Source organism: Myotis myotis, unplaced genomic scaffold (genome assembly GCF_014108235.1).
Source record: "Myotis myotis isolate mMyoMyo1 unplaced genomic scaffold, mMyoMyo1.p scaffold_m19_p_17, whole genome shotgun sequence".
In the NCBI taxonomy this organism is placed as follows: domain Eukaryota; kingdom Metazoa; phylum Chordata; class Mammalia; order Chiroptera; family Vespertilionidae; genus Myotis; species Myotis myotis.
The window spans coordinates 18,009,495-18,029,123 of NW_023416321.1; the positions used below are offsets into that span (position 1 = coordinate 18,009,495).

The 19,629-nt window shown below is 45.5% G+C and overlaps 2 protein-coding genes across 15 annotated transcripts in view; one reads left to right on the forward strand and one right to left on the reverse strand.

The window, feature by feature from the left end:
* The window catches only part of BPTF (bromodomain PHD finger transcription factor), a 113,505-nt gene extending 105,229 nt beyond the window's left edge, over positions 1-8,276 (forward strand). For 13 of the 14 annotated variants that reach the window (XM_036339907.1, XM_036339910.1, XM_036339912.1 and 10 more), the window contains one exon: positions 6,152-8,276. In XM_036339907.1, the coding sequence (XP_036195800.1) occupies positions 6,152-6,188 (37 nt within the window). In that variant the 3' untranslated portion in view covers positions 6,189-8,276. Of the gene's footprint in view, positions 1-5,355; positions 5,684-6,151 lie in introns of those variants that run through there. The other variant, XM_036339908.1, reaches the window with a different exon arrangement.
* Positions 8,277-11,437: 3,161 nt separating this feature from the next.
* Positions 11,438-16,473, reverse strand: CUNH17orf58 (chromosome unknown C17orf58 homolog). Its single transcript, XM_036339926.1, has 4 exons — positions 16,337-16,473; positions 13,714-14,214; positions 13,269-13,460; positions 11,438-12,387 (listed from the first exon to the last, which is right to left on the reverse strand). The coding sequence occupies exons 1-4, from the start codon at positions 16,410-16,412 to the stop codon at positions 12,197-12,199; spliced, it is 960 nt and encodes a 319-aa protein (XP_036195819.1). The 5' UTR covers positions 16,413-16,473; the 3' UTR covers positions 11,438-12,196.
* Positions 16,474-19,629: the final 3,156 nt, after the last annotated feature.

Sequence of the window (19,629 nt, forward strand, 5' to 3'; positions counted from 1 at the left end):
TGGGGAGGTTATGGCTCTACCCTGTCACACACAGAGCAGGGCCCGTGGCGGGGGGGGCGCCGCACCCTGTCACACACAGAGCCGCAGGGCGATCAGGGTTGGGGAGCTCCCCCATATCAGGCACAGAGCAGGGCTGATCAGGAGGTTGGGGCGCCTTCCCCTGTCACGAACAGAGCAGGGCAGATAGGGAGGTTGTGGCCCCGCCCCTTGTCACACACAGAGCGCAGGGCGATCAGGGGGTTTGGGCACTGCCCCCTGTCACACTGATCCCGGTGCTGGGAGGCATATTACCCTTTTACTATATAGGATAGAGGCCTGGTGCATGGGTGGGGCTGGCTGGTTTGCCCTGAAGGGTGTCCTGGATCAGGGTGAGGGTCCCCACTGGGGTGCCTGGTCAGCCTGGGTGAGGGGATGATGGCTCTTTGCAGCTGATCACACACCCTTCAGGGTGGGGGTCCCCACTGGGGTGTCTGGCCAGTCTGGGTGAGGGGCTGAGGGCTGAAGCTCCCAACTGCTCCTTTTTTTATTTTTATTTTTATTTTGGGCCAGCTTTAGCTCTGGCTCCAGCTCTGAGGCCTCTGCTGCTGAAAGCAGGTATCTGGTTTGTTTGGGTTTTATAATCGAAACATTGTATAACTCTAGCTCTGAGATCCCGGCTCGCTGAAAGCAGGTTTCTGGGGTTTTGTTTAGCTTCTGTATATTTGTTACAGTGTTTCAAACTGCAGGCTCAGAGGCCTGCAGCGGCCGGTGGGGAACGTTGGTTTCCTCCGTCACTGAAGCAAGCAAGCCTCATGTTAGTTTCAAGCTGCCTGGCTGCCGGCGGCCCTCTTGGCTGGCAGTTAATTTGCATATCTCGCTGATTAGCCAATAGGAAGGGTAGCAGTCGTACTCCAATTACCATGTTTCTCTTTTATTAGATAGGATGACAGAATCCCCAGGAAACTAACAATAAAGTAATAAAAAGGGATAGACTCAGAATAGTGAAAAGAATATGGTAGTCGTTAGTTAGCTAATGAGATTTCAACAGATTCTGGAAGACTGGATGCAGATGGAAGAGGATTGATTGAAGCCAGGCGAGCCTCTGCCCAGACCCCTCCGGGAGGGCTCTTCAGCAGAGATGACAGCTTACTGCTCAGTAGAACCCCAGAGGGCCTCCAACACGGAGGTTCTGAAATCACATGGAAGGCAAGAGAGAAGGGAAAGGGAGGGAATAACTGAAGATTCACACAGATGCTCCACAATTTAACAGTGGGGTTTCGTCCCAGTAAATCTGACATAAATCCAAAGAATCCTAAGTCGAAATGCATTTATTAATACACCTAACCTACTGAACATCATAGCTTAGCTTCACCTGTTTCTACTGAACGCACAACCCTTGTGCACCTTTGTAAAGTCAAAACATCATTGAGTCCAGTCATCGTAAGCCAGGACCATCTGTATGTGAGCTAGTTACCTTCCCTAACCCCTATGTGTAGGAGAAGCCCAAGAAGCTGGAAGAGCACAGGATTCTTCTTTAAAGAAATGGACTAAACTTCAGGGGATTAGAGTAGACAGAAGAGAATGGGACCCAGAGTAAAGTACCCTGGCCTCTGAAAGGCCTGGTCCCCAGACCCTCATTCTAAAGTTCTGGCTCTCAACAGGGATAATTTGTCCAATCCCCAGCTCCCAGGGGATAGTTAGCAATTCCTGGAGACATGTTTGTTGTTGTTACACTTAGAGGAGGGAAGTGGTATTGGCATCTATAAATAGAGGCCAGGGATGCTGCTAAACATCCTACAATGCACAAGACACCCTCACAAACAGAATTATCCAGCTCCAAAATGTCAGTAGTGAGATTGAGAAACCATGATCTAAAGCAAAAAGTCCTGCCAGCCAGCCCTACACACATACACAGGGCTCTCCAGGTACCTGTCTACTCCATTAGCTTTTTTTAAATCTGTGAACCTACAGCCAGGGGCAGCCAGCTACGTAAGGAAAGCCTGCAGTCTGAAAGAGGAAGGTCATGGTGTAGCCGTAAAATATATCCAAGAGAGAACTTTAAAAAGAGCCTCAAAAAAATTTTGTTTTAATAAATAAATAAATAATAAAATAAAAAAAGAACCTCTGAATCAGCGGTTCTCAACCTGTGGGTCGCGATCCCTTTGGCGGTCGATTGACCCTTTCACAGGGGTCTCCTAAGACCACCGGAAAACACATATATAATTACATATTGTTTTTGTGATTAATCACTATGCTTTAATTATGCTCAATTTGTAACAATGAAAGTACATCCTGCATATCAGATATTTACATGACGATTCATAACAGTAGCAAAATTACAGTTATGAAGTAGCAATGAAAATAATTTTATGGTTGGGGGTCACCACAACATGAGGAACTGTATTAAAGGGTCGCGGCATTAGGAAGGTTGAGAACCACTCCTCTAAATCATGGCCTGAGAGAAATTTTAGAAGATAATGTAAATGGTGAACAGGATATTAGGAATAAAGAACAATCTGAGGAAAAGGAGTGAGTGATTGGAAAAATTTTTAATTAATTTCAAGCAGTGAAAGTTAAGATCAAGACACTCTCCAAGTATAAAGAACAGAAAGACAAGGAGATGAAAAATGTGAAAGAAAAAAGATGTTTTAGAGCACCCAAAATTCCAGAAAGAAAATACAGAAATAGAGGAAATGATCAAAAGACTAATATAAGAAAAGTTTCCTGAGCTAATGAGAGGCACAAGACTTCAAATCCAAGCAAATACATTCATTCATTCAACATATGGTTGAGACCTTGCTGTATGCTGGAGATTGGCTACAGCAATAAATAAGTAAAGCTCTTGCTCCCTTGGAGCTTACTTTTTTGTGTGGTAGGAAAACAGGGCAAGTGGTGTGGAATGCTGAGGACATTGATAAACATAATGAGCCCGCTGGACACATGGAAAAAGCTCCACCCCACACATCATGTAAAATTCCAGATGCCAGATTAAAAGAAGCTCTTTAAAACAGACAATCTACAAATCAACAAGAATTAGACTGGTATCAGACTTTTCTCTAGCAACTAGAATGCTAGAGTATTAAGGAGAAATAAATCAAAAAGTTTGAGGAAAAATGATTTTCAGCCTAGAAGTCTTTGTCCAGCCAAACAATCCAAGAGAAAGAATACATGTTAGTATGTAAGGGCTCAGAAAGGGGCTCCTTCCCATACACCTTTCTCAGCAAGTTATTTTAAGATGTTCAGTAGCTAAATAAGCAAATCAAGCAAACAAGACCTTGAATCCAGGAAACAAGAGGTTCAAGAAATCAATGGGAATTCCTGTGTCCCAGGGTGACATTGTATGGCAGGCCTACACAGCTAGCAGCCCAAACTGGAGCTGGAGAGTGGAGCACTCCCATGAGGGAGGTGTCTGGGAGAAAATGAAAGGCAATTAGAGCCCTAGCCGGTTTGGCTTAGTGGATAGAGCATTGGCCTGCGGACTAAAAGGTCCTGGGTTCAATCCCTGTCGAGGGCACATGCCTGGGGTTACAGGCTCCATCCCCAGTAGGGGACATGCGGGAAGCAGCTGATCCATGATTCTTTCTCATCATTGATGTTTCTATCTCTTCTCCCTTCCTCTCTGAAATCAATAAAAATATATAGGAAGGAAGGAAGGAAGGAAGGGAAAAAATTAGAAACTCCTTGAAAAACGAAATGCATAGGAATAGTGAGAATGCCCTCTTAGCACAGGCATAGATGCTGCAGAGAAAAAGATTTACATAGTCATAGTAATGTAAGTGCCACATTGATTTTCAGCTTTGAGAATCGGCCTCTAGACAGCATAGAAAGATTATGTTTATAGGGAAGTAAAACTTGGACTCAAGAAGGGAGGGGAAAATGGTTACATGAGCTCACTTCTGTTTGCCATAACAGGATTTTAAACAATATGAAATTGATAAAATGGAGAATAGCAGTATAACAAATCTAACTATCTGAGAACTGAAAGTCCAAAGTGATTGATCCTAGGGAGCCCAGGTTCCCATTCAGTAAAGACAGGACGGGGGAGCCCTAGCTGGCTTGGCTCAGTGGATAGAGTGTCAGCCTGCAGACTGAAGGGTCCCAGGTTCGATTCCGGCCAAGGGCACATGCATGGGTTGCGGGCTCAGTCTCCAGTGGGGTGCGTGCAGGAGGCAGCCCATCAATGATTCTCTCTCATCATTGATGTTTCTATCTCTCTCTCCTTCTCCCTTCCTCTCTGAAACCAATAAAGAAATATATATTAAAAAAAAAAAAAAAAAAAAAAGACAGGACGGGGGGGCTGCAGCTTATTCACAGGCCTCTCCATACTTTTTGGGTTATACCGCCAACAATTATCCTCTGAATAAATTTCTAAAAACATTTTTTTTTAATTGAAAAGGCTATATACATAGCCTTTGGTGGGAACTGTGAGGGGGAAGCTGGGAGTCTGCAGGCAGAACCCTGAGTGGGAGAGGTAGCAGCTGCTGCTAGGCCTGTGGAAACAAAGGAAGGGGGGGAGGAGGGGGTTGGATCAGTACAAGAAGTGACCACTTGGGAGAGCTTGCCACCAGGTTATCTTATGTAGCTTTTTATTATATTTGAGTTTATATAGTTTTAATAAGAACATGGCAGCCCATTGAGGAGCTTGCTCAATTCTGCTTAAATAAACAAAATATAATTGAAGAGATGTTAGGGAATTTTTTATTTGCCGATTTAAGGCAGAATGACACACATATATAGCCAATCACTGAAATTTGATTTATTTATGGTTCCCAGTTTTTCCTTTGCCATATTTCCCCCATTTTTAATTTACTAGAGGCCCGGTGCACAAATTTTTGCACCAGTGGGGTCCCTTGGCCTAGCCTGCGGAATCGGGCTGAAACCGGTTCTCTGACATCCCCCAAAGGGTCCTGGATTGTGAGAAGGCGCAGGCCAGGCCGTGGGACCCCACCAGTGCATGATCAGGGCCGGGGAGGGATGCAGAAGGTTGGCCAGCCCAGGAGGGACCGCAGGAGGGCTCAAGGGTGTGTTGGCCCATCTCGCTCAGTCCCAATTGGCCAGACCCCAGCAGTGAGCTAACCTACCAGTCAGAGCATCTGGCCCCCTGGTGGTCAGTGCACATCATAGTGACTGGTCGACCCCTCAACTGTCTGCTCCCTGGTGGTCAGTGCACGTCATAGCCAGCGGTTGAGCGGTGTTAGTGTATCATTAGCATATTACACTTTGATTGGTTGAATGGACAACTGGATGACCAGACACTTAGCATATTAGGGTTTTATTATATAGGATGATCACCAGCATTGTTTGCAAATTATTTTCATTACTGTACTTTGTTACCATTCATCATTTATACCATCCATGTTCTTTCTTTTCTTACAGATTGTGATATCTTTAGTCTGAATTTTTAACTGGAATCAGAACTGGATGTGGGGGTCACACTTTTACTAAACCACGTGATTACCTAACTCAAAGTTGCCACCCCAAAGTTCAGATTAGTTAATTTAATTTTTAATGTTAAATAAAGATGTATAGTAATAAACAATTTATTCTAGCAGCCATGTTGAACAATGTATTTAAGATTGTAAACTCCTGAATTGCTGTATTTATATACTCTATTGCAGTAGGACATACTTTGACTTAGTTCTAGTAACTGTACAGTAATTTGGTTTACTAACAAAAGTTGTGAATAAAACTGTGAAACTAGAAAGAAGACTTTCTGGAGTTTAATAGAAAAATGTGATTTTAATATTTTTACTTCTCTTTTAACATAATTTTTTCCCTTCACATTCCCCAAATCAGTGTAAATAAGCACACGCATGCATACACGTGCACACGCACAGACGCACAAATGCATACACATCTTTTACCACAAGGGTAATGCTTCTGTAAATGTCCCTATTTGTTCCTTTGGCTAAAAATGTAATTTTTATTAGGCAAATATATATATATTTTAATATTGGCTTTTTTCTGTGAATTTTCATATTTTGTGTACAGTGAAATTTTTAAATTTTAAGCCTAAACGTTTCTTACTTGTTCTCAATACATTTGCTCACCAAGGGAAAATGAAAGAGCATGGCTGCTTCCCTAGACAGATTGACCTTGGCATCCACATGAAGCATCATTGTTTTCAAAAATGAAGGGTGCTTAATTGTTCCCTTTTTTCTGTATTCTGTAGGTCTCATAACAACAAGCTGCAGTCTACAGCTTCTTAAAGTTCAGCGTGTTAACCTAAACATAAAACAGCAAGAATCTGGTTGTCTGAACTATTTTAAATTAAGGAGCCAGATGTTTTTAGTCAGGTTATCCTGACAAGACTTGACCTAAACTTCGTTTTTATTGGTCATAACAGTCCAATTTTATTCTTGACCAATTTTGTCCAACGGACAAGGGAAAAGCGAAGTCAACGACACCATTATCTTGTCAAGATCAAATGGTTTTACTATTGTGGCAGAAGCGGGAAAACTTTGTTTATTGAAAAAAAAAAGAAAAAGGAAAGCAAGAAAAAAAGATAATATGGGGTCAAGTGTAACTCCATGGAAATGCCACGTCTGCTCTTCAGTGAAGAAGCTGGTTTAGAGTCTCACAGAAAACTTTTGACTGTATTTATTTATTGTTGCAAAAAAAAAGACGCTTTTTTATTGCTGCCCTCATTTGTCAGCTAATTATTTTTTCTTATAAAATCCAGCCCTGGTTACATGTAATCCATTCTGTATCTTATCATGATTCCTATAGGTAAAAGTACAAGACGACCTCTAGATGTCTTTTCTTTCTATGAAAGGAGCTGCTATGTACACATGTGCACACACACACAACTGGGAATCAACAATGAGTTTATTGTTCATGGTAGATAAAAATTAAGCTTGCATAAAGGTTGAGCTAAGTGGTCCTGGACTACAGACTCTGTTGCCTTGAATATAACAGTACAATTTGTCATTTACTCTGCACCAGGCTAAAATGAGTAAACTCTATTTGAAGGTATCTTGTTTGTAAACATTTGTCAGATTCTAATTTTTTTCTTTTTGTATTAAAATTCAACTATGGATGTATATGAAACAAAATAAATGGAGATCATTTTTCTCCCACAGATGGTGTCTTTGAATGTGCGCTAATGATTATCTGTAAGCCTTTAAGGGGAAAGGGTGGGCTGCAAGGTAAATAAAAGGCAGAACCATCCCATCGTACCTGGGTTTGTCCAGGATAGTAATAGCCCTTCCTTTTATAGTTCCCAGCCCATTGTCATCACATCAGAGAAAAATCTTCAGGGGTGTGCTAGTCCTGTTGCATCAGTTGATTGTACTAATAAAAAAGGTAATGTGACAAACACACATTGCCTTCATCTGTACATTTTGATACGAGGCAAATTATTAGTCACAGACAGCTACTTAGTTGATGAAGGGCATTTTTTTAGATGGCATCCTCTGTTTTTGTACTTTTTTTTGGTTGGTTGGTTGAGTTGTTTGGATTTTTTCTTTCTTTCCACATAAGAAAAAGTAGGGTAAGCAGTAGGGTGGGGAATGGAAGCCGTGGAGGAGGCACATTTGCATGTTTCTCCTTCCTGTGTTCTAACTGTACAGCTGTACCACGGCATTGGAATAACAGCTTCTAGACGACCTGCCATGGTTGGCTTATGCAGCTTTGCAAACATTTTACTAGATTTTGCACTAACTCATACTAGCTTTGTCCCACCACGTTCTGGAATTAATGTTTTTTAAAAGTTTACTGTTTAATATCACCCTGCTATGCAAAACCTTTCCCAGACCTTTGTTTCTTGAAAGATGTTGCTACAGTTCCCGGTTCTTTCTTATTCCAGGCTCAGGTGTACAGGTTATTCTGGGTTAATTTTGTCTAATGAAGCCCATTGCTTTTTGTACATAAAAATGTCACTTAAACCTATGCTTACAAACTAAAGAGACTAATGCTCAATATGAAACATGGAAGTCGTTTTTGTTAAAATATTAACATGGAAGTAATCAAATATAGGTTATTTTGTCCTTTTACTTTTGAAAAATGTTACATATTGTATGCACTATGTTGATGCAAGAATCCTACATTTTAATGAATTATAAAATTATTCTGCATCTCATCACATCACAGTATTTCTGTACTATTTATTCATATAGAGAGAGATATAGATATATATGGGCTTAACCATTTAAAACTTGTTGCGGCAAGAACTTTCCTACCTGTAGGCAATAGATTGCTATGTTTTTAACAGATTGTGGTAAATTCTAAACAGCAATTCTTTTTGTACGTAATAGGACATTTCATCCTAGAAAAATAAAGTAATGTTTTTCACATTGGATTTGGTGCAGTTTCTAATGAAACAGTGGTTGGTTGGTTGGTTGGTTGGTTGATATATTTTCTGTAGCTGTTGGCATTGCCAAATTGTGCAAAAAAGGCGAATTTTATGGGAATCCTCTGACCAGGGAGACATTAATTTCATATGTGTATTTAATATTATAAAACCTTTTGCAATTTCTATCACCATATAAATACATAGACATTTTATGGTTTTTATCAACTACAGAGTTTAGTCTTCCAAAGGTAATTTTTGAAAAGCATACATTCTTAGAACACATGAGGAGTTTCAAAAGCTTTTTTATGAGTATTGACAAGCTTCTGCTATTTGGTATTACAGCTATTTTTTTTTCTTCTCAATAATCCAAGTAGTAAAATGCTCATTTGTGGTGGTTAGGATTTTTCTACCCAGTCTTTGAACTTGTAAATATATTTATTTTACATCAATAGATTTCCTTGGCTAAGGGTATTTTCAATGCTTGTTATGTTTCATCTGCCAAATTCACAATCCTTGAAACTAGTTCAGGAAATGTATTTTCATAATATTGGTAACGCTTTTTTTGCTCCTATCCAAATTCTGCAGGATTTGATTTTAGTTAATGCCCTGCAATAGGTAGGTTTTTAAAGTTGTGAACTTTTAGAGATATTTTTAAAGTGAAACAGTTACCATTTTATATGTCAAGTGGCCTGGAGTGTTTTTTAGAGACACTGACAGTTGCTGTGGTTTGTAATCTACCTTCCCAGAATCTGCAAATAAAAGTTCTTTCCCTGTCCCTGTTCATTTCTATTAGGCAGACTCCCTGCATCTTTGTATGTTTCTGATATTATTAAAGAGCCAACCTGATGACCTTTCAAATATGCACTTACAGACTGAGCTACACAACACTGTGGTTACTGCAGAACTCACTCTTGTGATTGAGGCTGTCCCTGTAAGCCTCAGATTTGGAGCCCTTAAAGTGAGAATGGTATCTCATGGGCAAAGTAATATCTTACACGTACTTAGAGCCAGCTGAGAAGTCTTTTTAATAATTTTTGTAATCCTCACCCAAGGATATGTTTTGATTTTAGAGAGAGGGAGAAAGAGAGAAACATCAATTGGTTACCTCCCATATGCGCCCAAGGGGGATTTGAACCCACAACCTAGATAATGTGCCCTGACTGGGAATCGAACCTGCAACTTTTTGGTGTAGGAGTGACACTCCAACCAACAGCCACCTAGCCAGGGCTGTAATAATTTGAAATATTCTGAGACCCTTCTATTTACTTAGAATAAAATACCAAAAAAGGCTTTTAAATCACTTCCCAGTTGATCCAGTTGGGACCAAATTCAGCTGAAGAAATAGGCTGTTTTTTAAATTATAAAGTCCTGTTCCTGAAATTGAATTGGTGTATTAAGGGTCAGTTTTTAGGTAAACAAAGGTAAAAAGCTAGTACCAAAAAAAAGTGTATCTGTTACCAAAAGAAAAACAAGTCTTTTTTTCTCCTTCAACTCACTGTCTCCTGTGCCCATCCCCATGCCCACCACTGCTCTAACTCCTTTGAGCCTCATTACTGTCATTGCAAACCTTAAATGATGGCCTTAATTTTAAGAGGAAGTTCCTAAGAATCTGGCCTGCTTGTGTTTGCCGCAGTGTACATACTAACTGTATGGCCTTCTAGCATCACGCAGATCACAGTGCTGGGACATTTTGTGTTTCCAAAACTCAAAGTAGTACTATCAAATCAGGCTAAGCAAACCCTAACCTTCAGGCTCTCTAAAAGTGGTATTTTTTTTTCTCTTTTAAACCAGATCATAGTCATAACTTTATGCTCTAACATCTGACCATCCAACCAATCATTTCCCTATCTGGCCATTGTTTTTCCCCACTTAGCCTTGACATTTAAAAATTCAGCTTTGTTTTTTGCGACTGCTGCTACTTACGTCTGGGTTCATTTTTATCCTATAACTAACCCAGAAGCTCCTCATTCACTGCATACTCTACTGCTAATAGGTCATGTCAGAACGCAGTTGATTGTCAAGCCTTTCTAGTATGATTTTTTAAAAATATTTTATTAATTTTTTACAGAGAGGAAGGGAGAGGGATAGTTAGAAACATCGATGAGAGAGAAACATCGATCAGCTGCCTCCTGCACACCTCCCACTAGGGTTGTGCCCACAACCAAGGTACATGCCCTTGACGGGAATCGAACCTGGGACCTTTTAGTCTGCAGGCCGACGCGCTTCCACTGAGCCAAACCAGTTAGGGCTCTAGTATGATTTTTAAGATGTTTGGGCAAGACTCACTTTTGGGAAAATTCTCTAATTTTTTTTTTTTTTTCAGTAATGCTTTAACCACAGAATAACGGAACCTCTCAGCCTTTATTTTACCTCTCTGCCCATGCTTGGGACAAATACAGTAGCCATATCTCCCATCACACTCAGATGTTATGTCTCAGGCTATTGCTACTTGTTCCCCTCAAGTGTCTCTAAGTGTCCTGTCCTGGTGTCCTGCAGTGCCGTCTCGCCACTGAGCCTGTGTGCCACTACAGCCAGACGCTTCTTGAGCTCACTGAGTGCATGTCCTTTCACACCAAATAGGCTGTCTTCTCTCTAGTGCAGTTCCTTTTTATCTTTTTTTTAGGCAGTAATCTTACCATGGGTTACCAGTGTCTAGTCCAGGGGTGGGCAAACTTTTTGACTCGAGGGCCACAATGGGTTCTTAAACTGGACCAGAGGGCCGGAACAAAAGCATGGATGAAGTGTTTGTGTGAGCTAATATAAATTCAAAGTAAACATCATTACATAAAAAGGTACAGTCTTTTTTTTCAATAGTTTTATTCATTTCAAATGGGCCGGATCTGGCCCGCGGGTCGTAGTTTGCCCACGGCTGGTCTAGTCAGTGTTTCAAATGAACTGAAATACAGCATTTTAAATGAACTGAAGTACAGCTTGGTCTTCTGGGGGGGAAAATTGTTAATATTTTTGTGGATTCAAGTAAAAATCAGTATTAAACTCAGCTAACGGTTAAACTTTTTTTTAACCCAATTGGAAAACATTTAAAATTTACATGCTTGCCAGCTATCATTGAATATTCGTTCCAGGGTTTGTGGAGTAAGTTTGAGAAATGCTTCCTCCCTAATTTGGGGGGCTCAGTGAGGTGGGGAAAAAAAAGTGCATCCAAAGATCTGATTTCAAGGCAAGGTTTACTGCTTGACAAACACAAACATGATACTTGGTCTTAATAGAAAAATGACATCAGATACACCCCGAATATGTTTAGCATTGGGATAGCTGGCAGTTCCGCACAAAAGATAGGCTTTTAGGAGCAGGGAGGCATGAAAATAAACTATCTTACACTTTGGTAAATCAGAAACACTTGTTTGAGCAATATTTTGCTTGAAGTAAGCCCTTCAATATTCTTTAAGTGTAAAACTTCATATCGTGTCTTGGGCTCTGACCCATCTGTTTGATCTATATGACATCATACATGTCTTTGACTAGTGCACTTACTGTTATGTACAGAACTTAAAATGTGATGCTGTCGGTATAACATTTGGTTTGATACGTGATATAAACTATTCAAAGTTGTATATAAAATCAAGGAAATGTTTTTTGTGAACTATTTCTACTGAGAATGTATTTAAATTAAAATAATTAAAAATAAACAGCATGAAGCAGTGATCTGTTAATGGGACAGGTCAGTAGCTATGTGCATTACTAGCACTAAGAATAACTTTGCCACCGAGCTCAGAAGCATACATTTAGGAAGCATCTTGTAAATAAGGTGACAACTTCACGATTCGAGTTGGAACTATGCAACTAGTTCATATAAAGGAGCCATGTGCCCTATTATAAAAGAAGGTCCCATTCCATGAAGATAGACCCTTCCTGTGTTGATCAATTCCAAGTCTCTTATGATCCAGAAATGCTGGGATGGTAAATTCAAGTGCATTGGGTGTGAACTGCACCTTGAACCTGCACATCCCTTTTTCGGTTAAACCTTTTCACGTAGCTGCTGCTGCTCCGGAGCAGTCCATCTCCTGGTCGGAGGCGCCCTCTTAGGACCTGGAGCAGAGCTGTAGGGAGCTGCCGTCTCTTATGGTAGATGTGGCCCATCACAATATACCTGCTGCCTGGGGGGGGAAAAAGGTATAAATTCATAGTGTCTTTTAAATGCCATGAAACAATAAGAAAATGTAAGATCTTTAAGAAACGACTGCCAAAACCGGTTTGGCTCAGTGGATGGAGCGTCGGCCTGCGGACTGAAAGGTCCCAGGTTCGATTCCGGTCAAGGGCATGTGCCTGGGTTGCGGACACGTCCCCAGTGGGAGATGTGCAGGAGGCAGCTAATCGATGTTTCTCTCTCATCGTTGTTTCTGACTCTCTCTCTCTCTCTCTCCCTTCCTCTCTGTAAAAAATCAATAAAATATATTTAAAGAAAAAAAAAAAAAAGAAACGACTAAACTTGAATCTATTATCTTGCTCTATTTATTTTGAACCTCAGACAACTGGTGGAAACAGTGTAATAATGACCTTTAGAAGATAACCAGATAATGCACCTGTAAACACTCAACATTAGAGAACGAGGGTCCTAATCACAATGTGCCACCAGGATTTTGCCAGAGCACATCTCGAGAGAGAGACGGGAGAGAGGGTATCGGCATCCCAACCCTCAAGGATTTTTCTAAACACCGTTTAAACAGAGCCCCTTATGGACCCCTTCTGGCAAGGGTGTTTCCAATCATGCACTCAATTGGTCAACGAATATTTACTGAATGCCTGCTTTGTGCCAATCCGTCAATCCGTGCTGTTCCCACCTTTAAGCGGAGGGCGGGGGGGGGGAGGTGGTATTGGAGCTTAACAGTGGACAAAAACAGTACCAGTCGTCCAAATTCTATTCGTCTTGGAACACCCCTCCCCCCCAAAGGTGCTGGGGCGACCGAGCTGTGGCACCCACGTTACAAATAGTGATGTAAATAAAGGACATAAAAAGTGGTCAGATGAGCTTCAATACCAGGCTTCAACTCTGGACATGTCTTATTGCAGCTGGAGGAGTCTAGGGCTAAGATGTGGACTCGGAAGAAAAAGCCGTCCGGAGTGAGGTACAGGCGGTTCATCTTGTACAGCCCGTCCCGGTCCACCAGCAGAGTCACCAGCTGGATCCCTGGGCCGACCACGTCCACATCATGCACGATTCCGTTCACTGCTGCTTCAAAAAACAGAGAGTTTGGACACGTGCATAACGCTCGCTTCCCCTTTCTTTCCCCAGTCAGTGCGTTTATAACAAAGCAAGACATAGTGCACACGGGTCTGGGGCCTGCAGGACCGAGTCGGTGGGTTTCTCTAGGGCTCTGTGGGGTGTCCGCGCGCACCGCCGAGCGCTCTCGGCTCGGAAGGGCTCGCCGGGCGGCCGGGGCAACGCAGCCCGGGCCCGGGAGGAGCTGCGGGGCGGGGCTCACCGAACTCGCTGGCGCAGTAGGACTCGCGCTCGTCCAGATCCACCCGACAGGCGTTCGCGCAGGACTCGGCGCCGGGCTCCGCGTCCCCCCGCGGCCGATCCAGGCGCGGCGGCGGCGGCGGAGGCGGAGGCGCGGGCGGCGCGGCGGCGCGCGGCCGGTTGGGGTGAGCGAGGCCGTCGGGGGCGCGCGCAGGCGGGCGCGCGGCGGGGAAGCGCAGGGCTAGGGCGCGCGCACGGGGCGGGGAATCCTCCCGTGCGGGTGCGCGGCGCGGCGACGCGCGGTTCTCCGCCTGCGGGAGGCGCGGGCTCGGCGGGCCGGCGGGCGCGCGCGCGGCCTCCCGGAAGCCAGTCCGGTTCTCGGCGGGCGGCGGAGGCTTCCGGCGCCGCGGGTCCGACCAGGCGGGAGGAGCGGCCTCGGGGACTGGCTGTTCCCGCGGCCCCGGCGGCTCCTCCGCGCTCGGACCGCCGCCTGGATCGGGGTTCCTGTCGTGGGGCGGCGAGGCTGTGGGGAGAACAGAGGAGAGGCCGGGAGGCTGAGGGAGGGAGGCTGGCAGAGGAGGTGAGGCCGCGGGGGGGAGGAGAGACCGATGGAGAGGAAGAGGACAGGGCCCTGGGAGGGGAGAGGAGGTGGGGGGCAATGCAAACTTAGGCACCTGCGGGAGGAGGCTGGGGAGGCCAGGAGACCTGGGAGTGAAGAACAGAGAAGGGAGGGCGAGAGGAAGGCGCCCCGGTGGTCGGGGGAGGGAAGCCTCCGCATCTGGTCCGTTTCCTGGGCCCCAGAGGAAGGCGGAGATGAGGGTCTTGCCCTCTAAGAATGAGGCCAGCTAAGAAGACTTTCTCACCACGTGGGAACATTTCATTGTCTTTAAGGAACCTTTCCAAATCGATAGCTTTTAAAATGACAACCCCCTATTTGTCCTAGGACTAAACATGATTGACAATTCTGGCCGAGGAACAAGCTCTTGCTGCCCCTTCTGTAATGTATATATAAACATCCGCCTTTTTGCTGTGTGCGGCTTGCAGAGAAAGTGCCGAGAGCAAACCCCAGGGGGCGAGGTCTCATATTACAGGTTCTCCCAATTGTTTAAGCGCCCCTGACAACAGAACTATTTGGTTTTCCCATCCGTGTTTACACTGTCATCTTGGTCTCCAGAATCGAGCGTTTGGGAGTGGATTTTTATCTGGCTTCTTGGACACCACTTACTGGCGAACTACAGCTAGGAGAGATTTTTGAAGCCCGGCTGGGAGGCAGAGGCCCCTGGTGAAGTATAAAAGCACACACATTGCTTGCAATTTCCCCTCCTCTGATGGTGGAGAAAAAATCTACATGGTATGGCATGTAAACAAATTTTTTTAAAAAATTATTAATGATATTCCCCAGGGCTCCAGACAGATTGGTGAGCAAACTTCAGCCAACTTGGAAGCTGGGCAGCTTTCCATGCCCAGTTACACAAGATCAGCTCCCCGTTTGCCTGGGTCCCAGTGCCCTCCAGACAGGCTCCGGGACCCGTCTCTCTTTTTCTCTGTCGTCTTAACCGGCTGGTTTTCAGCATTTCTCTCCTCTTGCATGGAGGAGCTTGGTCTGCACTTGGTTTGCAGCTCTTGCAACACTTCATTTAAAGTGACTTATCTTGCCAAATCGATTATCTCCTTTAACATCAGCTTTCACCCAGCAATAATAGCTGGTTATGGTTCATGTTTTTGCAAAGAGGTTGATTCTGACTCATCGTGGCCAGCGTTGTCCCACACACAGCTGAGTAAAGTCCTGGTGGCTGTCCAATTCCTGACTGTCAACTGTTGCCCTTCCAACTGCTTCCCCATTGATATCACCATCTGTTGTCATGGGAAAGATGGTCTGATATTTGGGTTAAATGCCACTGAAGTCATTCAATGTGGAAAAATAGCCCAGAGTAAATTGCCCTGTGAGGTGCGGAAGCTCTTTTCCCAGAGATAGTGAATCGAACAAAACATCCCCCCCCCCACCCGCCCCCAAGCAAAACAAAAACACCTCGCCACAGAAAATCCTCATTTCTGCATTCCCTCCGTCACTCATTTTCATGCCGTGCACGGAATTGTGTGTCTTAAAGACTCAGGTGTGACAGGGCCGTTCGTTGGGGCCACGGGGAGAGGGGAGGAAGGTCGGGTTTTTGCTCTCTGCGCCCTCGGCCCCCGGGGGGGGCTCACCCAGCGCTGCGATGACCGCCCGCGGGGCTCGGGCGCAGGTCAGACCCCGCGCTCTCCGGGGCGCCTGCTGCCGCCGCGTCCTGCGAGCGGGGCGGCGAGGTTCCCCACGGGCGCGCCGCGACCCCTCCTGGCACGTCCCCTGCTCGGTGAAGGAGCAGCTACTTAACATGCAAAGTTTCCTGCAGCCCGCCCGGCTCGCTCGTGATCATTTCAGTAGCAGCACTGGCTTCTTTCCGAAAAGGCTGCCGAGACACACAACATCTTCGGGACCCATTTTGCTCCCTACGAACACGCTACACGGACCCGGAGTCTCCTCTCTTGCAAACTCTGACCCCTTTCTGTCTCTCCCTTCATCGGGCCCCCCGCCCCAGACCCCCCTCCCCCCCCCCCCGCCCCCATCCCAGTCCCTCTCCCAGGGCTCAGCAGTTGATCGCTCTTACCTTTTCCCTCCGCCACTGGGGCTTCGGGAGATGATCCAAGGACCAAGCAGAGGAGCCAGAAAGCTCTAGCTGTCATTTTTGCAGACACGGTTCCCGGGCTCTAACACCGAGCCAGGGCTTTCTGCTGTTTCTCTCCCCCCACCCCTTCTCCACACCCCCACCCCCCTTCACGCTAATGAGAGGCAGCCTTTGGGGAAACGGGAATCACTCACTGGACAGACCATCGGAACAACGGGGAGCCGCAGGGGTTTCTCCCACGTCCTGAGGGGGACAGCACGTGGCCTCCCAAAGTCGTCCCTGCGAATGTGTGTCCTGCGGCCTCTGAGCAGCGATAACATCAAATCCTAAACGTTAAACCCCGGAGGGTTGGCGGGCTGGGCTGGGGGGAGGAGAGGGTGGGTTGGCAAGTGGAGAGAATAGGGTGTTCAGGGGTGAGGGACAGGGCGGGGGAGAACGAGTGAGAGGGAGTTTGTTCTCGATGAAGTCTGCAACAAATAAGCTCACTAGCGCTTCAGACAGCTTGGGCTGGTGGCAGGGAGATCTCAGATGACAAAGTTCCTCGCAGAATGTGTCAGGGATTCCAAGAGAAACAAGTCACCACAACCTAGGTTTGGTTAAACGATTTTACTATGTATACAACTTTCATATTCTAGAACCAGAAGGAACAAAAGCCGTCCGCAAAATAGCTTTTCCTCTTCCTTTCCGTACCCCCATTGAAACTGGTATGTAGTTGGCAGGATTCATCAAGCCTTTTCCCCCCCGCCAGGTGCTCGGGTACAAAGGTGAACAAACACCTTCCCAGGTCTCTAGTGATGGCTCATCTCCTGCAGAAAGGTGAGTCGCTGCTGAGCGCTGAATTCTGAAACCGTCCTGGGATAAGGAACCTCCTCCTCAGATTGCACGGAAACAGTATTCACCGAGGGCAGAAGCAGGCTCAGCCTCGTAAACCCACAGCCGGCCCCGTGTGCATCTCCTTTCAATGGCTTCAAACCCAAAAGGAAGGGGACGTGCATTGAGATGAAGCCTCTGAGGCAACAGTGAGATGCAGCGGCTGGAAGAAACAGCCAACTTCTGCTGCACTAACATCTCACGTCTCAGAAATAATAGTGCGCGTGGACCGACCAGATTCGGGGGGGGGGGGGGGGGGGCCGAGTTTTCCAGAAAGACACTGGACAGCTAGAAGGAGAACAATGGCGTGGTGAGAGGGCTGGACTCCATCGTGTTTACGTTCTTTTGGAGGAACGCCGGATTGGCAGCCTAGACACACAAGAACATTGGTTGTGTTTTGTGAAAGAACCCATAGGTTAAAGTGATTAAGGGACAAGTTTAACTTCCATCGAGGAAAATATTGTAACGACCGAGATCTCCAGGAGAGCAGACGGAAGGGTGGTGACAATGAGCTCCTGGCCATTGGGGGCGCTCAGAGAGAGCATCGTTCCGGGATGCTGTAGAGAGTGTCCTGCATGAGGTGCATTGTGGTTTGAGGGATACAGTGAGGCCAGTGTCCCCTGGCGAGGAGCTGTTTGTCTAGCCACAGGCTGGCAGTATATTGGCGGGGGCCCCTATGTTCCGTAGTCTGGTTCTCAACTTTCCTCAGCTTGTAACCCAGAGGATGTCAATGGATCAGATTCATGGGATTGACTCATGTTAACCAAACTCGTCAAAAGCAGATGTATAAACCAGAATGTTATTTATTAATAGGCAATGGAGGGGCTATAGTAAAGGTGATTCCGAGGCCTGATGATTAATCAGAAGGTTGTGTTTTGAGCACTAAATTGAATTACAGCTGAAGGTAGGCTAATCTTTCTCATTCAGGTTTGAGAGGAGGACTACACCTCTCCAGTCACTGCAAGGCTTGAGTACACCAGTCAGTGTCTCCAACCTCCGGCCAGGACCACATAAACTCGGTGAAATTCGTGCTTTTGGGGGCCCAGTTTATCGATGTCCTGAGCTCCCCTTCTTTCACATGTTCTTTCTTTAAGTCAAGTCAAATAGCTTTCTCAGTTACAACCACATCTCAGACATACCTGCTGGAGATTATATTCAAGCCACGCAGATCCAATTTGGGGTGTTGGTGCTCCAGAAACTCTTCTGTTGCAGGAATGTTGTGAATGCCCCAAAGCCCACACCCTGCAATGTCGAGGCAGAGACCAGCTGCACGGCGCCCTCATCGCCTCCGGGCTCCCAGGTGGCACCAGCCTGGGAGAACTTGCAAGGTCCAGGGCTGGGCAGCAGCTGTCTTGCAACTTCCGAACCACACAAACAGTGGGAGGCACAAAGAGCTCAGAGACGGATCTATGTAAGCCAGAATGCCACTTACTAATTGACAAGAGATCAGCCCAGGCAAGTGTGCATGCTCATGTCAGCCTGGCTTGACATTCTCTTCCTATACACAAGCCACGTGGGAAGCCAAATTATCATCACGATGCTTGGTAATATAAACCAGAGCACGAGGAGTTTGTCATATGATTGGAATGTTTAACGGTATTGGTTTCTCATAGCCTAATGTGTCCATCTCCATAATAGGTGTGTGTGTGTGTGTGTGTGTGTGTGTGTGTGTGTGTGTGTATGTGTGTGTGGCCGGTGGCAGAATCCAAGAGCCTTCCTCGTGTTTCCAGTGCATCTTTGTACTTAGCAAATATTTGTTGAGTGTCTACTATGTGTTGTATAAGAAAGAATTTGTGCCAGCTTCCTGGCATGGAGCTCCTAAAACCCTTGGAATTTCCCAAGTGATAGAAGGGTCTTTGTTATTCATGAGCTTCCTGGATCACACCAGAGTTTATGCTAATGAGGGGACTCTTGGAGAGATCCCTTTGATAGCTTCAGGATGGGAGCTGGGACCAGAAAGAACAACCATGCAATTAGATGGTCAAGACTTTGAGCCAACGGGACCTCCAAGGAGGGGAGAGAGGCTGGAGATTGGCTTCACTCGGGTGGGCAGTGATTTAACCCATCCTGCCTACCAGCAAACCCCAGTGAAAAGTCAGTGGCGCTCGGTGAACACATTAATGTGTTGGGAAGGTGCTGCCCCCTGATCCATGGAGAGAGAACAAGGCAGCGTTGCAATTGGGCCCTCCCAGATCTCACCATATCTGTCTCTTCATTTGGCTGCCCCAGATCTGTACCCTTTACAATAAAACTGGTCGTAAGTATAGCACCTTCCTGAATCCCGTGAGCCATGGTAGAGAACCATCAAATCTGAGGGGGGTTGTAAGAACCCCCAGGTTTGTTGCCAGTTTTTATTTAATTAAAATTGTTAAAGTATTATTACAAACTCTTTGTGAACGTGAAAT